At 31.8% G+C, this 20960-nt stretch overlaps 2 protein-coding genes across 2 annotated transcripts in view; one reads left to right on the top strand and one right to left on the bottom strand.

Annotated features, from left to right (window-relative positions):
• Nucleotides 1–20960, top strand: part of LOC139487774 (28 kDa heat- and acid-stable phosphoprotein-like) — a 327843-nt gene that overhangs the window by 252135 nt on the left and 54748 nt on the right. The window lies entirely within an intron of this gene.
• Nucleotides 524–15838, bottom strand: LOC139487764 (transmembrane protein 26-like). The gene is made up of 3 exons (XM_071272830.1): nucleotides 14871–15838; nucleotides 14503–14659; nucleotides 524–1639 (listed from the first exon to the last, which is right to left on the bottom strand). Exons 1-3 carry the CDS (start codon nucleotides 15062–15064, stop codon nucleotides 875–877), a joined length of 1116 nt encoding a protein of 371 aa, XP_071128931.1. The 5' UTR covers nucleotides 15065–15838; the 3' UTR covers nucleotides 524–874.

Raw genomic sequence — 20960 nt, 5'->3', positions numbered from 1 at the left:
TCGTCCGTCCGTTCGTTCGTCCCGCTTCAGGTTAAAGTTTTTGGTCAAGGTAGTTTTTGATGAAGTTGAAGTCACATCAACTTGAAACTTGGTACACATGTTCCCTATGATATGATCTTTCTGATTTAAATTCCAAATTAAACTTTTTATCCCAATTTCACGGTCCACTGAACATGGAAAATGATAGTGCGAGTTGGGCATCCGTGTACTATGGACACATTCTTGTTTTGTAATTAATTGATACAATACATGTTTTACTCCATGGTAAATGATCTTTTATCAGTACATTTTCAATGTCCAAACTTATTTTCGACAAAGCCTTTTTAATTGTAACCTGTCTTTTTCGATGCATTTTGTTTGCAAAATATGAAGTTTTATGTATTAACAATAGGTTGTCCAAAACAATTAACTGACAATTCTATGCAATTATTGTTTAATTATTGTAGTAAATTGTTTAAACGCTTAATTAGATGGTCTCGATTAAAATACACACGAAATTCGGATATATATAAGGGAGTCCATGTAATGTTAATTGTTTATTTCAGACTTATCGTCATTTGGATATACGTTTTAGTATATTATAAATCAAATATGAGAATTTGAGTCAATCGGTGAAAAATGAATTTGACATTCAATGCCCCTTTTATGTATTCAGATAATATTCGTCAGTATACAAATGTTAGTAATTGTTTTCATTTAATATAGTAAATTGGGTAATATGAGCTTCCATTTACAATCTATATTTATTTTTGTTGTCAACGTTACTATTTGTTTAAATATTTAGTTTGTAAAATTTGCTATTATGTCATTTATAGAACTACTGGTTTTATCAATAGTTATCATTCCTTTTTGGCCCTCGGAAATAAAATTTTGATTACAATCCTCCAATTTTGTTTTCATAACTACACATTTGTTTCTGAGGTCTTTGAGAATTGCCGTTTCTCGTGCCATTTCCGTTTCCATTATGTTTACCCGTGTTTGGATACGGTTTGCTTTGATACATATCAGATACCACTGAAACTCGTTTCGGAGCGTCCACTTTTAGTTCCATGTCACCAAGTTCCATGAATGAATCTAAACTTTTATTGCCATCGTCCTTTTTCTTGCTCCCTAAAATAACCGCAAAACGATAAAGCAATAACATCACAACGAGGAGATTTTTGGCGGTAAAAAATATGATGCTATAATTGATGAGGTTATATGTTGCTATAGTGTAAAGACGAACGGTAACAAATGGAATATCTTGCATCAACATGGCAACCAATATGCTCCATACTTCCGTTGAACAACACGAACAGCCACATGATTTCCTTGGTGGAGATTGCAGTGCAACGCGGCCTCGTTTAACATTTCTGGTAGCTGTCAGAACAAAACAGAACTGAAGTAAACTTAATGTCCAAATAATCAGAACTGCGAACGTTAGATGTAAATTTTCCCGTACTTCTTTCTCGTCAAACAAAGTAAACAGCTCGGTAATGTCGGATGCCATTCCAATAAACACGAACAGAAGTTGTGACAATTCATTTCTTGAGATGTTCCCTCGTGGTAAAAGCCATCGACCAATGATCATGAAGTACAACAACAATTGTTCAATGATAACCACCCAGGTATCAGGTTCCAACTGAATAGAAATGGAAACCTGAAATGTATAAACCTATTATAAATGATTTTGAAACTATCCACCAAACAAAGGTCATTGTAATAAATGATGTATAGCATTACGATATAATTAATGACAGAAAAATATAGTGACAACAAAACCTGTTCATTTTTTTTTTTGGTATATTCGATTTATAAAAATATATTACTATGGACGTTTTTTCGTTTTTAATGGCCCATGAGCACAACCCAGTACTTGTTATAATTGGGACGACATATTCAATATGATCTGTGTTCACGATTGCTATTACATAAAACAATTGTTATGGATATCGTGTAAGTTGATTTGTGTTTGCTTTTTGCAATAACCATTGCAATACAATGGTATTTTACAATCGAGTACAGCCGAGTTTGAGCTGTATTACCTTGTGCATCCATCGAACAGAGAATCGACTATAGAGTGTGATTAGAGTCTCGCACAATGATGACAAAACAAACTACCTAACTGTACTGTGAAGTGTTTGGTCATCACTTCTTGATTTTGGTACAGCTTTCAGGCCTTGTAGTCATAAAACTTTCAAGTCAGTTTTTTGTACTCATACTCTAAAATCAACCAATCAAATTGCTGGATATCATGTTTCTAGCATGGTTTTTAATGCTCGGAGCACAAAAATCGTGCTCGAAAGTTTTATGACCGCAAGGCCAGGACTCGTGACGATGTAGGTTTTGTATACAGTGACTGTGTGGGTTCTTTTCTGTGTTTTGCTTTGTCTGTTTTATTTAACTTATGGGTTTTTTTTGTCACTTCTGAATTGACGTGTAATTGTTTTACATATTATTATTTTGATTTCGCATGGGCGTTTACCTAAATTGTCTTTTGATTCATACAAAAATGTTTTTTTAAAGCGAAGAAAATGAAGGATTGATGACATTTTTATCTCTTCAGCATATAGTTATAATCATTTCATATTTAGAATGCTAAGTATGTAAATGATATGCCAATAATACAAATCAAAAGCAAAATGTCAGTATTTTCCACATTTGTACATATATCATCAAGAAAAAACGTAGAAATTACCATATCAATATCTATTATAAGGAGAAAATGCGCAATGATAACTGCAGATCGTCTGCAAAATAAATGTTTTAATCCCTAATGCATAATACATTTTATATTTTACAATATATTTTCTATCAGTGTATGAAATAATCGCAATATTTCATGTTACGATAAAAATCACTCTCTATTTGATGTTATAATTAATGTTTTCACGTACAATGACTATGTTCATGAAATGTCAACAGAAGACGCCTACATTTGCAGTTTAAGTGACAAAAACGCCACTCCATTTGATAATAGGATCATTCCAATCAAAATTGTGTCAACAAAACATATAGTCCATATACTGCACATACAGTATATTTTCGTTTGATGTTGCTATCTATTTCATTTATCAGTTCTCCTGAGATGTTGGAATCGAATTAAAAATATGAAAATAAGTTTTATATGTTATTTTTCTCGAATATGATACAATATATGTATAACCCGAATATTGAAGGATAATAAACGACCATAGAGTTGAAAACATCATTGACTTTAAAACATTCGGCTTTGAGTGTTCCTGGTGAAAGTATATCATTGGGAGCGCTTCAGAAGCATGAAGTTTATAACGCTGGAGTTGGATTGGACATGTCCTACGGAATGACCAGGAGGATATCACAAAGACAGCTATCCACTGGACCACAGAAGGTAAAAGAAAGAGAGGAAGACTCAAAATGACAAGGAGAAGAACTGTAGAGGCAGAGGCTAGTTAACATCAAATTCACAGTATCACTGGTGGACGTTTCGTCCCAAAGGGTATCACCAGCCCAGTAGTCAGCACTTCGGTGTTTAAATGAATATCAATTATGTGGTCATTTTTATAAATTTCCTGTTGACAAAACATTGAATTTACCGAAAACTAAGGATTTTCTTATCCCAGGAAAAGATTACCTTAGCCGTATTTAGCACAATTTTTTGGAATTTTGGACCCTCAATGCTCTTCAATTTCGTACTTGTTTGGATTTATAAATATTTTGATATAAGCGTCACTGATGAGTCTTATGTAGACGAAACGCGCGTCTGGCGTACTAAATTATAATCCTGGTACCTTTGATAACTATTGACTAGCTTGTGATACAGTAGTTGAACTACTTGGACCACTCGGCCACCGAGGCTCCATTTAGTCAATAGAAGGACGAGGAATCAAAAAGAAGTCTGTCCTGAAAACATTCTTAGTAAATGGTTTCCCTTGACGTACAAATTTTGATATCAAAAGATGTTTTTGAATTGATATTTCATTATTAAACTTACTAAGTGAAACCAATTATGGGTCTTTAATCTGCACATGTAGCACCATGTTTAAACAGTTGGAATAACTTTTAAGCATTATCGGTGTTTAATTAATCTAACCAAAATCAAATATAGTGATGAATATTTAAAATTAGCAAATATTGACATCATCAAGAAAAACATTATGTCAATATGAATTTGCTTTTCCCTTCCATCCCTATAGACAAAGTACTAGTCCAATAACTACGGGAACCAAAAAAAGACATGCTTATTTAAACAACTAGCAAATACATTAAAAATATATCTATATATTACACTTCAGTCATTGGAATACAACTTCCCATCAATAACAGACTGTTACGTCAAATGGTATATGCCATAACTATTTTCTATATTACACGTAGCCACAGAAAACGAAATCACACAAATCTCTAAAAAGGAGACAGACCAATCGCTTTCGATGAAGTTTTTGTCAGTAACATGATTCTTTTCTTCGGTGTCCTCTATCAGTACGTATTGTATACATGTATTTGTAAAAGATTGCCAATGTATTGAGTATTAGATGGAAGTCAAAAATTGAAAACCTCAAGGAAATACCAAATCGATGCAAATAAAAAGCAACAAAATCAAATACTAGTAGATACGCTAAACAAAAAATCAAGCACAATCGATACTTATAAAATAAATTCTTAAAAATGAGACATAAAATGCCAAGCTCAAATAAAAATAGATCGCTCTACACATTGAAAGAAACTATACAATTTTAATTATCGATTTCCCTCAGTTTTGGTTTGTTACCCGGATTTTTTTTCATCGTATTAATGAGTTTCGGACAGCAGTATACTACTGTTGCCTTTACTTAATACCTTGAAACCCTGTTTCTAGAGTTCTAGGGAAGAAGTAAATAACATAGTTGCTATTTGAGCATGGCTAAATTCGAGAACATCATGAAACACTTAATACTCTAGAAGGATAATCGGACTCAGAAGTTAAGAAAAAAAATGAGGTGAAAATTTCATACTTATTTTGCAGTCTTTATTTGCCTATAACTATATATAAATGGAACAGTGAGAAAAAAATAAACTTTTGCTATCATACCCCCCCCCCCTCCCCAAAGACGTGACTTACATGACCATTGGTGTTTACATGCTGTTGATGCAGTAAAAAGCATCACCTTTTTCTGTGTCAATCCATTGAGACTCGAGTTTATGAGCCAAGAACGTCAATACGTGTGGGATAGTGATGCAATATAATACAATAATTTTATTGACTAATTTAATTGTCATCATGGGAGTAGAATAATTACAGTGTAATTATCACTTAAAGACAGAAAGTACAAAACTAAACATGATTTCATTGATTACATAAATTAAAATCTTAAATATATATTTCTTAAATGAAAAGGAATGCATATTATATGCGGGTTTACAAAATCAAAATACAGCAAATATGGATTCCACTTGCAATACAAAAGTTCATATTACAAGGGGTAGAGGTCTTATATACGTCAATAATGTATGTGTGCATCTCTTTCTTTGGACAGTTGCTTTTAATTAAGAGTTGTGGATTATACATATGACATATATGTGTCTTCATTGCTTACCATCCAAATTAATTTGTTTTTATCAGAAAACTTACTAAAATTATTATCATTAGTATATAGATTTGCGACCGGTTGTTAAGCAAAGACATTTATTCATTTATTTAAGAGAGGAATTTCATCTTCAACAGGATATTTTTTTTTACAGAAAATCAAAGTTTCTTTCGATAGTATCCACGTTATAATATCTTTCTTTCTTGATTTTGAGATAATGTGAACTAGCTCTGAAATTAGTTCACAATTTTCTTTCAATTTAAGTGCCACAACTTAAATATTTTGTTTTTGAAAAGCTTTTATCATCGAGCAGAGTAATCAAGTGCTTCCTACTTACTTGTACAACATTAAAGGGTGTGTTTTGAAAACTATTTTTTAATTTTGTTTAGCAAATAAGTTGCTCTCCATTTAACAGTATTGAAAGTTATTTAGTGATATAATCACATATAAAAAAAATTAAACCTCAAGGAAATACCAAATCGATGCAAATAAAAAGCAACAAAATCAAATACTAGTAGATACGCAAAACAAAAAATCAAGCACAATCGATACTTATAAAATAAATTCTTAAAAATGAGACATAAAATGCCAAGCTCAAATAAAAATAGATCGCTCTACACATTGAAAGAAACTATACAATTTTAATTATCGATTTCCCTCAGTTTTAGTTTGTTACCCGGATTTTTTTCCTATCGATTTATGAGTTTCGGACAGCAGTATACTACTGTTGCCTTTACTTAATACCTTGAAACCCTGTTTCTAGAGTTCTAGGGAAGAAGTAAATAACATAGTTGCTATTTGAGCATGGCTAAATTCGAGAACATCATGAAACACTTAATACTCTAGAAGGATAATCGGACTCAGAAGTTAAGAAAAAAAATGAGGTGAAAATTTCATACTTATTTTGCAGTCTTTATTTGCCTATAACTATATATAAATGGAACAGTGAGAAAAAAATAAACTTTTGCTATCATACCCCCCCCCCCCCCTCCCCAAAGACGTGACTTACATGACCATTGGTGTTTACATGCTGTTGATGCAGTAAAAAGCATCACCTTTTTCTGTGTCAATCCATTGAGACTCGAGTTTATGAGCCAAGAACGTCAATACGTGTGGGATAGTGATGCAATATAATACAATAATTTTATTGACTAATTTAATTGTCATCATGGGAGTAGAATAATTACAGTGTAATTATCACTTAAAGACAGAAAGTACAAAACTAAACATGATTTCATTGATTACATAAATTAAAATCTTAAATATATATTTCTTAAATGAAAAGGAATGCATATTATATGCGGGTTTACAAAATCAAAATACAGCAAATATGGATTCCACTTGCAATACAAAAGTTCATATTACAAGGGGTAGAGGTCTTATATACGTCAATAATGTATGTGTGCATCTCTTTCTTTGGACAGTTGCTTTTAATTAAGAGTTGTGGATTATACATATGACATATATGTGTCTTCATTGCTTACCATCCAAATTAATTTGTTTTTATCAGAAAACTTACTAAAATTATTATCATTAGTATATAGATTTGCGACCGGTTGTTAAGCAAAGACATTTATTCATTTATTTAAGAGAGGAATTTCATCTTCAACAGGATATTTTTTTTTACAGAAAATCAAAGTTTCTTTCGATAGTATCCACGTTATAATATCTTTCTTTCTTGATTTTGAGATAATGTGAACTAGCTCTGAAATTAGTTCACAATTTTCTTTCAATTTAAGTGCCACAACTTAAATATTTTGTTTTTGAAAAGCTTTTATCATCGAGCAGAGTAATCAAGTGCTTCCTACTTACTTGTACAACATTAAAGGGTGTGTTTTGAAAACTATTTTTTAATTTCGTTGAGCGAACAAGTTGCTCTCCATTTACCAGTATTGAAAGTTATTTAGTAATATAATCACATATAAAAAAATTAAAAAATCAAGGAAAACCAAATCGATGCAAATGAGAAGCAACAAAATCAAATACTAGTAGATACGCAAAAAAAAAAAAATCAAGCACAATCGATACTTATAAAATAAATTCTTAAAAATGAGACATAAAATGCCAAGCTCAAATAAAAATAGATCGCTCTACACATTGAAAGAAACTATACAATTTTAATTATCGATTTCCCTCAGTTTTAGTTTGTTACCCGGATTTTTTTCCTATCGATTTATGAGTTTCGGACAGCAGTATACTACTGTTGCCTTTACTTAATACCTTGAAACCCTGTTTCTAGAGTTCTAGGGAAGAAGTAAATAACATAGTTGCTATTTGAGCATGGCTAAATTCGAGAACATCATGAAACACTTAATACTCTAGAAGGATAATCGGACTCAGAAGTTAAGAAAAAAATAGGTGAAAATTTCATACTTATTTTGCAGTCTTTATTTGCCTATAACTATATATAAATGGAACAGAGAGAAAAAAAATAAACTTTTGCTATCATAACCCATTCCTCCCCCGCCCCAAAGACGTGACTAACAAGACCATTGGTGTTTGACATGCTGTTGATGCAGTTGAAAGCATCACCTTTTCTGTGTCAATCCATTGAGACTCGAGTTTATGAGCCAAGAACGTCAATACGTGTGGGATAGTGATGCAATATAGTACAATAATTTTATTGACTAATTTAATTGCCATCATGGGAGTAGAATAATTACAGTGTAATTATCACTTAAAGACAGAAAGTACAAAACTAAACATGATTTCATTGATTAAATAAATTAAAATCTTAAATATATATTTCTTAAATGAAAAGGAATGCATATTATATGCGGGTTTACAAAATCAAAATACACCAAATATGGATTCCACTTGCAATACAAAAGTTCATATTACAAGGGGTAGAGGTCTTATATACGTCAATAATGTATGTGTGTATCTCTTTCTTTGGACAGTTGCTTTTAATTAAGAGTTGTGGATTATACATATGACATATATGTGTCTTCATTGCTTACCATCCAAATTAATTTGTTTTCATCAGAAAGTTTACTAAAATTATTATCATTAGTATATAGATTTGCAACCTGTTGTTAAGCAAAGACATTTATTCATTTATTTAAGAGAGGAATTTCATCTTCAACAGGATATTTTGTTTTTACATAAAATCAAAGTTTCTTTCGATAGTATCCACGTTGTAATATCTTTCTTTCTTGATTTTGAGATTATGTGAACTAGCTCTGAAATTAGTTCACAATTTTCTTTCAATTTAAGTGCCACAACTTAAATTTTATGTTATTTGAAAAGCTTTTGTGATCGAGCAGAGTAATCAAGTGCTTCCTACTTACTTGTACAACATTAAAGGGTGTGTTTTGAAAACTATTTTTTAATTTTGTTTAGCAAATAAGTTGCTCTCCATTTAACAGTATTGAAAGTTATTTAGTGATATAATCACATATAAAAAAAATTAAACCTCAAGGAAATACCAAATCGATGCAAATAAAAAGCAACAAAATCAAATACTAGTAGATACGCAAAACAAAAAATCAAGCACAATCGATACTTATAAAATAAATTCTTAAAAATGAGACATAAAATGCCAAGCTCAAATAAAAATAGATCGCTCTACACATTGAAAGAAACTATTCAATTTTAATTATCGATTTCCCTCAGTTTTAGTTTGTTACCCGGATTTTTTTTCTATCGATTTATGAGTTTCGGACAGCGGTATACTACTGTTGCCGTTACTTAATACCTTGAAACCCTGTTTCTAGAGTTCTAGGGAAGAAGTAAATATCATAGTTCCTATTTGAGCATGGCTAAATTCGAGAACATCATGAAACACTTAATACTCTAGAAGGATAATCGGACTCAGAAGTTAAGAAAAAAAATAGGTGAAAATTTCATACTTATTTTGCAATCTTTATTTGCCTATAACTATATATAAATGGAACAGAGAGAAAAAAAATAAACTTTTGCTATCATAACCCATTCCTCCCCCGCCCCAAAGACGTGACTAACAAGACCATTGGTGTTTGACATGCTGTTGATGCAGTTGAAAGCATCACCTTTTCTGTGTCAATCCATTGAGACTCGAGTTTATGAGCCAAGAACGTCAATACGTGTGGGATAGTGATGCAGTATAGTACAATAATTTTATTGACTCATTTAATTGCCATCATGGGAGTAGAATAATTACAGTGTTATTATCACTTAAAGACAGAAAGTACAAAACTAAACATGATTTCATTGATTAAATAAATTAAAATCTTAAATATATATTGCTTAAATGAAAAGGAATGCATATTATATGCGGGTTTACAAAATCAAAATACAGCAAATATGGATTCCACTTGCAATACAAAAGTTCATATTACAAGGGGTAGAGGTCTTATATACGTCAATAATTTCTGTGTGCATCTCTTTCTTTGGACAGTTGCTTTTAATTAAGAGTTGTGGATTATACATATGACATATATATGTCTTCATTGCTTACCATCCAAATTAATTTGTTTTCATCAGAAAGTTTACTAAAATTATTATCATTAGTATATAGATTTGCAACCTGTTGTTAAGCAAAGACATTTATTCATTTATTTAAGAGAGGAATTTCATCTTCAACAGGATATTTTTTTTTACATAAAATAAAAGTTTCTTTCGATAGTATCCACGTTGTAATATCTTTCTTTCTTGATTTTGAGATTATGTGAACTAGCTCTGAAATTAGTTCACAATTTTCTTTCAATTTAAGTGCCACAACTTTTAAATTATTGAGTGATATAATCACATATAAAAAATGAAAAAAATATATAATAATGGAAAGGTCTCTTGAAAATTGCTTTGACAATTGTGCTCGTGATATGGCATGCTATGTAACACCATAAAGTTTGGCATGAACAAATACTTATGATATACTTATCTGTGGATAATAGTCAATGTTATAATACATAATTATAAGATACAGATTGCTTTTTGAAGATAGCATTTGTAAAAAAGATCTTTGTATCATGTATGTTTATATGTCATTAAAATTTGGTAAAATACTTCAGATTTTGTCGATGTATTGCAAATTCTAGGATAGCAGAATTTCTTGTACGATTTGAAGATCGCCTACATATAACACAAACAGCGCTCTGTAAACATATAATATATATATCAAATACTTTATATATCAGCTGAAGTTCCTGCATCGTAGTATAATATTGTAATTATATTGCTATAGTACGGCCTGATTAACAATAATTTTGTAAATTCTGGTTTAAAAACAAATAACAAAATTCAAACAAAAATATGTACAAACATCTTCTTCAGTACAAATAATGAAAAACATTCAGTTCGTATTACATAATGATGTAGATCATTAAAACTTTCAAAATGTATCAACGGGAAAACTCATGGGTACTAGGACAGTTACTTCTATGTCCTTCATATTTTCACAGACTTTTTTTTTTCGTTCTCTATTGTATTTTCCTTTTTCACGGCGATGTCCTTTGGAACCATCTTATCTTACATGTTACAGTGTTTATATATCACAGCTCGTTCGCTATGCCTGTGTCTGTTGTAACGTTTGAACGTTTTCTATGTATAACTGGAAAATCATTAAGTCGGGAATTACGTTACCACAAATTACTTAAACCTTTTCTAAATTCTGCCGTTAATATAAAGATTTGGTTTTGATGTTTGGTTGTACCTGTAGAAAACTTATTTCAAATGGGATAGCACATGATACTCATTTTTACGGAGATGGTGTTTAGCGAGCACGGAAATTTGGAAACGAACCAGGTAAACTTATCGATCCATAAAATCCTATTCTAAAATGTTACAGATTCAACACTGTAATTAGATATTGAAATATTGTTTGGTTTTTTTTTTAATTGCTATTGATTTTGTATATCAGTAAATTCAAATTCAAATAAATGTTATCCTTATATACATATCCACATTCATGGTTCTTCAATCTGTCGATACCTTTATCTATTGTTTTTGACGTCTTTGCACTAAATCCAATGGATGTTGAATGTGAACTGATTGATATTTTAGTCTTAGATTCATGATTTTTAAATTAGCACATCTTCTTATTTTCATATTTGTTATTCATCCTCGATTGTTTATTTATTATGAACTGTTTATTGTAAAGTGGGCCATTTTATTATTGTCAGAAGCAAGAACCATGTTTGTCATCATTTACCTCCGTTTGTTGTTAACGTACAAGCATGAGGTATTTGCTATCATTTGATGCTGTTTTCAAAATATGTACTACTAGTATTATTTGATGTCGTCATTTGTCAACATGTGTTGGCTGACGCCGACTGTTTTATTGCTTGATTTCATTTTCAATCTATTATAACAAACGCATTTGTCTAAAAGTTCTTCATCTTTTTTTTCGTAATGAGATGAACATGATAGTAACCTATGCCAACGTATGAAGTGGGTCTTATCGTCATATATATAAACTCCTCTTAGGATAGTGTAATTTTGACATCAACATTGATTATTTTCGGTGTTTCTGATATAACTATCGTCCCTTGAGCGGCAGGCTATACAGATAACACCCTCTACGTTCGTACCGGTAATTATGATATTAATAATATTACAGAATATCAAAAATCCTCAGTCGTGACCATTCTAGAATTTAAGGTGAACCTGATATAGACCTGGAATATGTAACACATCTAATGTTCATGATCTATCAATTCAAAGGGTTGAGCGTTCATAAAGGGTATAAATTAGGTCAAAGACAATCTAGTAGGTGTTTCGATAGAAACTAAATTTTATAAGAATGTCACGCTCTATGCGCTTGCAAAATATATACCAAACACGAGTGCACTTCCGGTAGCATTGATCCCCAAAGAGGGCCTAACTTGGGAATACAAATATGGTCACTCTTACTCTTAGTAAAATCCCTTGCAAAATTAGGGTGTTCGTTTCGGCTGTGCGGAATGCATAAATACAGAGCCACTTCCAGTCAGAATGAGGACGTTGAAATATAAGGAAAACAAATCTGAGACAAGTGTATGTGCCAATATACCATCACTTTCCAGTGGCAGTCCAATTTTTTGCCGAACTTCTCGAACGTACCCAATTACAGACCAACCTACTATATTTATTGTTATTTTGTTAACAACTAATCAATCAGTCAATTGGAAGCCTGTGGTCCTGTCTGGCTGACTGATTGTTGACGCCGTCAGACAAAGTGTAAATTGAATCAGGAAGCCAAGCTACATTTTCAGGGACACCAACTGCGGTTAATCAAATGTTAATCAAACTATTCTATATCTTGTAAGTGTATTTAAACACCCATTCAAGTTACAGAAAACATACATATTTCTCCGTGCTGAAAGGCTTACTGTGACTTTGAGATTTGGTACAACAATAAAAGCTCTATTAATTTACTTAGTGGTTTGTTACGTATGTGCTGAGATGTAATGTAATGAATTTGGAATACACTACATCCTTTATTCTATTGACAAATTGCCTAAGAAACAATTAACCGTATCTGCATGATGCAGATTATTCCAGAAAACATATGTTATGTGCACCAAGATATGTATAAAACGGAATAATGAACAGGTGGCATATCTTGAACAGTCATCATTTGCCTTTCTCAATAAGACACTACAAAATAGGTTGTAATCGCAACGGTTTTAAAAATTAACTCATAAACTAAATGTGTACACTGTCACATCAAAGAGCAAAAAAGCTTAACAAGCAAACAAACCAATCAAAAATAACAGACAAAACAGACAAAGTTATTAGAATGAAATTCAAAACAGTGTGGCTGTGGCCATTGATTGACACATTAAATTCATCCATTGACTGGGACAATTTACGTGAACGTTTGTCTGTAACGATCACTGTTCACGACGTACCTACGATAGACATTTAAACTGTGGGGTCACCAAAGGTTTATTAACGCCTTTAATTATAAAATAATTCGAAAAATTAATCAGGAATAACCTTTATGTTTTGATTTATATAATTGATATAAATCAAAACATCGAATTACTTTATTAAGGTGTTGAGAACCTTTGGTGACCCCATAGTTCAAGTGCCTTTAAAAAGTACAGAGTGAGCAGTGGTCGTTACATACAAACGTTCACCTAAATTGTCCCAGTCAATGGATGAATTTAATGTGTCAATCAATGGCCACAGCCACACTGTTTTGAATTTCATTCTATAAACAAAGGTCCATCCACTTCTTTCTATTTCAAGTATAACTAAAAGGAAAAATTGATCGGCGATACTAAAGCCTGATGAAAAATAATTATTTTTGTAATTGCTTCTTTAACGTTTTTTTATCATGATATTAATAATTGATAAGTTATTCTCAACAGAGTAATTTCGCTTACCATATATAATAACCTTTAAACTTAATAACTTAATTAAAAAGAACTGTATCTGACAAACAAGGATGTCATGTACTTGCATGAATATTAACCACAATGAAATAAGAACATATATATATATAAGGGACGACACATATAATAAATGTACAGGAGACAAATACAATAATATGGGAATAACGTTTTCTCTCATTTTTGACGATAATAGTTGCTTTTGAAACATAATTTCAATATTTCCGATTGATTCTTACGTGTACTCAACTCTAGATTTAGCTGGATGATATGAGTAATGTATGCATGTAAAATATAGTAAGTTGTTAATTTCAGTGTCATTTGGTCTCCCGTGGAGAGTTGTCTCATAGGCATTGACACAAGCATACCACATCTTCGTATTTTTAATAAGAAAACACTTCTATTACAAGTTGTAAATGTGTACAAAATTTATCATCACTTGTACAGACGTTTTGAGTATGGTCATTTTTACAGCAAGCACAGACTTCTCAACTTTTCAACTATGTACAAATCATCGCCAATGCAGTATTTACAACTTGTACATATTAAACATACATTTGATTGTATAGTCATTTCGCAGGATAAAGGGTGGGAGGCATTTTGTACCATCTTTTCAGAAAACTTAAAATTAAATGAAATGACATGAAAACAAAAGGGACATTAAAAAGCATCTTACATACCCCATAGAAGTTAGGTAATCCAACAGTGTTAGTAGAATTGGTGTCAGTCGTATGGGTTGCATTCTCTTCCTTTACAAACCGATCACGCCTGTCTAATTCTAATAGCCATATTGCAGGAATAGTGCTACACAGGTAAAAGAAAAAGCAAGGGCAGAACCTGCAATCAAAAACAATAAATCCTTTTAAATATTGTTTTCAAAGTTTTTTTAAATCAATATGCCTGATCGTTTGCTTGAAACAATAACGAGAAGGAATGAATGAGAGAGAAAGAGAGCTGTTTTAGAACATCAGAAAGAGAGAAAATGAGCCCAGTCATGTTTTTTCTAAAACGATGGCAAAAGTGACAATAAGGAATGGTATTTTCTTACCATTTATATTCCATTCCTTTCCTGGCTATTATTGTAATCAATCCCTCTATAAGGAAAGCTCCGTCCGCAATAGCTAGGTACCAAAAATTCATATCATTTGCAATGTTGACAACTCTCCATATAGCTAGTAAACTATGTACCAACAAAACCAGCCGGACCATAATGGCCTTCACAATATTAAAAAACGGCTTCATATGTGTAAATCCTGTTTTTTCTCTTTTCCTTTCCTTGACCGACTATATAGGAAGCTCTTGATTCTCTGCTTTGAGTATCACCGCTCACCCAATCATTTGGTCACTGAATATGGCTGACATCTGATTGGATAATTAAATTTAAAAATTGCGTGAATGCTTATTTAATCCTTTCCTAAATGTTCTCCAATAAAATATATCGTACAAAATGAAACGACTGAATCACAACCTTTTTTCTAAATAATATTCACTGTTTCCATAACAAGATATCCTTCTAAAAGTCTAATAATTCAAAAAGACCAACCATTTCAAATATTTGTTTAGTGTGGAATTGTCATCATTAGAACTTTATTTATTACCAGATCCGTGACACGTTTGGAATCTGTAATACTATAATTATACTGTCGCGATCAATCGCGTTCCAGTGCACTTAATTAATAACGCTAAATGACTTTTTAAAACATTTCTTTCTGTTGGAAACTCAATTCCCAGCTGAGTATGAATGCTTGATCAACGTTGATAAAGTTCGGAGTGTGAAAACTTAAAATATATTTTTTTTCCGTGTGTTTTTTTGTATTCTCTCCTTCGACTTCTTTTGTGTAAATATTCGGTGAATAAAAGAAACAATAATATTGAACAGTATCTGCCACTGTGGTTGTTTTTATTCCAAAGAGTAGAATGTTAACGGGTGATTACACTTTTGTCCTCTGTGTCGCATGCTGCATATGATATCGACATGCAATAAGTTCATATAGCAATAGGTCTTTTTCTCAAAGCAAAGAAAACGTCATTTGCAAAAATGTTTGTAACATCTGGTTCAACAGTATGTTCCCGACGTAAATCTGTAAATAACGATAGCTGTAATGTTTCAACAATAAGTTAATATTATACTTCAATAAAAGTGATCATTTTCATGTGTGTTCAAATATTGTACATGAAAGGATTGTCTAAGGAAGTTTTTATATCAATATACCATTTCTGATTAATGTCGTGTAAACGTATGCTTTAAAACCAAATTAGTGTTTCAGTTGAAACAGTACCGTGCAGAGTATTTTATTTTCTTATTTTTATTGTACTTCAAATATGCCTTTCCTTTATTCTATTGTAAAATTGTATGGTTCAATATTTTTGATTGATGAGAAATCCAGGAAAAGTAGTAAGTCTTAATATGGTAAATCTGTTACCTCTCAGTGGGGTGGTATGGCGAGTAAAGTATTAAATCATATATATATATTTAGAGGTTTTATCATTTATCATAAAAAATGTCAGGTCTGTCAATAAAACTAGAAATAGATAAGATAGTATAGTGATTCATATTGCCATGCAAAAGCAATGAAAAGGGTATCAATTTAAGGCAGAAAAAGACAACAATTAAGATTGTATTCCAAATCCAAAACGATCTTCTAAAAGATTGCTCTTTATAGCACAAGAGAAAATGGGAAAATAATTATGTATTACCTTTATATAGAGCAGATGTAGAGCGCAACTAACATAAGACAAGACTGTGTATAGCTAAATCTACAGCTGGACTATGAAATCTTTTTATATTTTATCATATGGATTTTTCCAATTCATATATATTTTTAGTATTGACAGTAGCCATGATTGATAGTGGATAAAGTCCATCACAATTTCAACATAAACGGGTTAAGAATGTATTTGGTATCAGTAAAACACATACTGATATCACAATTAGTCTTTTTGTCACGGGCTATTCTTTGGTACTACTTTAAATAGCTCAAGTTAAAAAAGATATGTTCAAGTTTAGTGTTAATAAAATCTATATTGTGATATCATTCTTTAAAAAAATTCATAGATACAAAAAACAAAGACTATCTGTAATAATGAGATATTTAGTAAAGCATAGGCGGATCCAGAGGAGAGCCTGGATCCCCTTTTCGTGGGCAAAATTTGGTTGATTATATAGGGAATCACTGAAGCGTGACTGGAGCCCACCCTTTTAGATCAGTCAGCAGGCCCCCCTTACAAAAATTTCTTTATCCGCCACTGTAAAATCACATCTGCATTCGCGTTTATTCTTGCTCCTAAAATTTATTAAGTTTATATTCACGAACAGTTATGTGAGACAACAGCGAACAGGTTTATTATTAAATAGTAAGCATTCTTCTGGGTACAAAACACAAGTGTGCACACGCTGAAATGTCTCGCCTTCTTTAAAATCATTGATATTATGTTGATAGTCCGAAATATAAAGGTTTATTAAAACTGTCACACAAACTTAACATTAACCAAGAAAACTAAACATTGACCATTGAACCATGAAAATGAGGTCAAGGTCAGATGAACAATGGCAGGCAGGCATGTACAGCTAACAATTCTTTCATGCAACAAATACAGTTGACCTATTATTTATAGTTTAAGAAAAACAGACCAAAACACAAGAACTTAACACTGAGCAATAACCGTGAAAATGAGGTCAAGGTCAAATAAAACCTGCGCGAGTGACATATAGATCATAAAAAATTTCAACACACCAAATATAGTTGACCTATTGCATGTAGTATTAGAAAAAATTTGTAAGGGTTCCGCGGAACCCAGTGTCTCGCCTACTTTTGCTGTAAATCGCAGGCTCAACAAAAATGAGGAAAAATATCAATAAAAATATTCCTCTTGATACTATCTTATGATTGTAAGAAGCTTCTGTCCAAGTTTGGTAAAAATCTAGGATAGTTAATGAATCTAATAGATTCTAAATGTTTTGAAAACTTTAACTGCAGACTGTATGTAATGTTAACTGGAAGAAAATCTAAGTCCATTCAGAAAAAATGGAGCTATCTTTCTTACAAAATTTACTTCTTGATACTATCTTATGATCATAAATAAGCTTCTGTCCAAGTTTGGTACAAACCCAGGATAGTTTAAGAAAGTTATTAACATTTTAAAAACTTTAACCACAGAGTGAATGTAATGTTTCCCCGCAGAAAAACTAAGTCCATTTATAAGTAAAATACGGAAAAAACGGATTTTTTTTTTTTTTAAATTTACCTTTGGATACTATCTTATGATCATAAACAAGCTTCTGTCCAAGTTTGGTATAAACCAAGGATAGTTGAAGAAAGTTATTAAAATTCTAAAAACTTTAACCACAGAGTGAATGTAATGTTTCCCCGCAGAAAAAAACTAAGTCCATTTATAAGTAAAATACGGAAAAAATGGAATTTTATTTTTACAAAGTTTACTTCTGGATACTATCTTATGATCATAAACAAGCTTCTGTCCAAGTTTGGTAGAAATCCAGTATAGTTTAAGAAAGTTATTAAAATTTCAAAAACTTTAACCACAGAGTGAATATTTGTGGACGCCGCCGACGACGACGGAATGTAGGATCGCTTAGTCTCGCTTTTTCGACTAAAGTCGAAGGCTCGACAAAAGACTAAAACTCAAAAACTTAACTTTGACTCCTGAACCATGAAAATGAGGTCAAGGTCAGATGACACCTGCCAGCTAGACATGTACACCTTACAATCATTCCATACACCAAATATAATAGACCTATTGCATACAGTATAAGAAAAACAGACCAAAACACAAAAACTTAACTATAACCACTGAACCATGAACATGAGGTCAAGGTCAGATGACACCTGCCAGTTTGCTATATGTACACCTTACAGTCCTTCCATACATCAAATATACTAGACCTATTGCTTATAGTATTTGAGATATGGACTTGACCACCAAAACTTAACCTTGTTCACTGATCCACGAAAAGAGGTCGAGGTCAAGTGAAAACTGTCTGACGGGCATGAGGATCTTGCAAGGTACGCACATATCAAATATAGTTATCCTATTTCTTATAATAAGAGAGAATTTAAATTTACAAAAAATCTTAACTTTTTTTTCAAGTAGTACCTGAACCCTGAAAATGAGGTGAAGGACATTGGACATGTGACTGACGGAAACTTCGTAACATGAGGCATCCATATACAAAGTATGAAGCATCCAGGTCTTCCACCTTCTAAAATATAAAGCTTTTAAGAAGTTAGCTAACGCCGCCGGATCACTATCCCTATGTCGAGCTTTCTGCGACAAAAGTCGCCGGCTCGACAAAAACCAACAAAAATCCAAGAAATCCACAGAATTGACTTGAATGTTGAGATATTTAGTTAAAACACATCTGCATTCGCGTTTACAATTTTTTAACAGTTATGCGAGACAACAGCATGTTGGTTATTATAAGATACTACTAGTATTTATTCTTCTGGGGAACATGAAAAATAAGAAAAAGAAAATCAAAGAAATCCACAGATTTGACTTGAATGCCGGTCTCTTTGTCATCGATTGGGTATTTCTTTCTAAAAGTTAAGTTCCATACACCATAGTTGTAACCTGATAGTAAATTAAACAGAGAACACTCTCCATCATAATCACAGAAGACGAGTTTATAAAAAAAAATCTAAAATAATAAATCATGCTAAAGCAATTATCGTCATTTTCAATTACAGTAATGTCAATATAATTGTACTAAAATTCTGACTGCAGATAATCCATTTTATGAAAGTGATTGGAAGTATACGAGATTTATTAATGAACTGGCTTTTTTAGATAGAAAAATTAGAGTGGACAATACATAACATTGTTAATCGGAAGTACACAGTGAAACTGACAGATAAATATTTGTTTTAAAAATACATTTCTGATGGTCTCAAAAAAAGATAGATTAGTATTTTCCATCGGTAAATTTGCAATAATGAGTACGTATGAACGGTATGATTGTATATTTTTTTCTTTTTTCCCTCTGGATTAAATGTTTTCGCTGGTATCTAATGGATTGTACGTATTGAATGAAAATCTTTATAGAAGTTACAAAGCGAAAACAAAGAAGTTCATTATTTAAATTTATCAGGTATAAATTCAGGGATCGAGTTTATTCCTTTTCTAAATTCAGATATAACATGTATTCAATCCATTCTGGTAAATGACAATAAAGGCTAAGTGATGTTTAAAAGTATTTGTTTCAGTCACAGCGACGCTAACTATCATGCTTTTAGACATTTTTGAAAATTCAGTCTATTCTACCATAAGCCGACTTACAAAAAAGTGGAGGCGTATCAAAATGTTGAAATATCTAGAAATTTATATTGATTTGATTTCAATTCAGAATATCAGTTTCAAAAACATTTTTAATGTTTTCAAGACCAGCGTTTTGCTTGAGTTAGAAAAAGTTTGGGCTTTAAAATTGTGTAATGATGGAACCGTTTAACCAATAAAATAGTTAAAGAATACTCAATGTAACTGCCATAAAAAGCATGTATATGAATGTCAATTTACGTAGTTACGGTTTTCTTTATTTTATTATATCATCTTAGTATATATGTATAACAAGAGGCTGTCACAACGACAGCAAACCGGATTTATTAATATTTATTTGTGTCCTGGCAATATCACAAGAACCATTACTGATGAATGGTGAAAGTGAAAATCGTCAATATCAAATTTGACCTCCATTTTGTCATCAGTATCAACATCTTAAAATTTGAAAAGCTTAGATTGAATGGTTCATTAGTAAATGCAACAACGTGAATGGAAACGCCATTTCACAATCTTTCAAGAACCATAACTCCTGAACAGTAAAAGTCAAAATCGTCATAATTGAACTTGACTTTTAATTTGCCATCAGTAACAACATATAAAAATTTCAAAAGCTTTGGTTGAATGGTTCATGAGAAAATGCACGGACACGACTGGAAACACCATTTTTCAATCTTTCAAGAACCATAACTCCAGAACGGTAAAAGTCAAAATCGTCATTATTGAACTTGACCTCCATTTTGTCATCAGTAACAACATATTAAAATTTGGGAAGCTTAGGTAGAACAGTTCATGCGTAAATGCACGGACACGACTGGAAACTCCATTTTTCAATCTTTCAAGAACC

This window comes from Mytilus edulis, chromosome 9, assembly GCF_963676685.1.
Source record: "Mytilus edulis chromosome 9, xbMytEdul2.2, whole genome shotgun sequence".
NCBI lineage: Eukaryota > Metazoa > Mollusca > Bivalvia > Mytilida > Mytilidae > Mytilus > Mytilus edulis.
This window is presented reverse-complemented; position numbering and strand designations above follow the sequence as displayed.

Excerpts from the sequence above, each read along its gene's own strand:
- LOC139487764 (XM_071272830.1), bottom strand. The coding sequence starts at position 15,064 with ATGAAGCCGTTTTTTAATATTGTGAAGGCCATTATGGTCCGGCTGGTT. Across the intron at positions 14,660-14,870 it reads AAAGGAATGGAATATAAATG|GTTCTGCCCTTGCTTTTTCT; the intron begins GTAAGAAAATAC and ends TTTTGATTGCAG. Across the intron at positions 1,640-14,502 it reads GATTACCTAACTTCTATGGG|GTTTCCATTTCTATTCAGTT; the intron begins GTATGTAAGATG and ends TATACATTTCAG.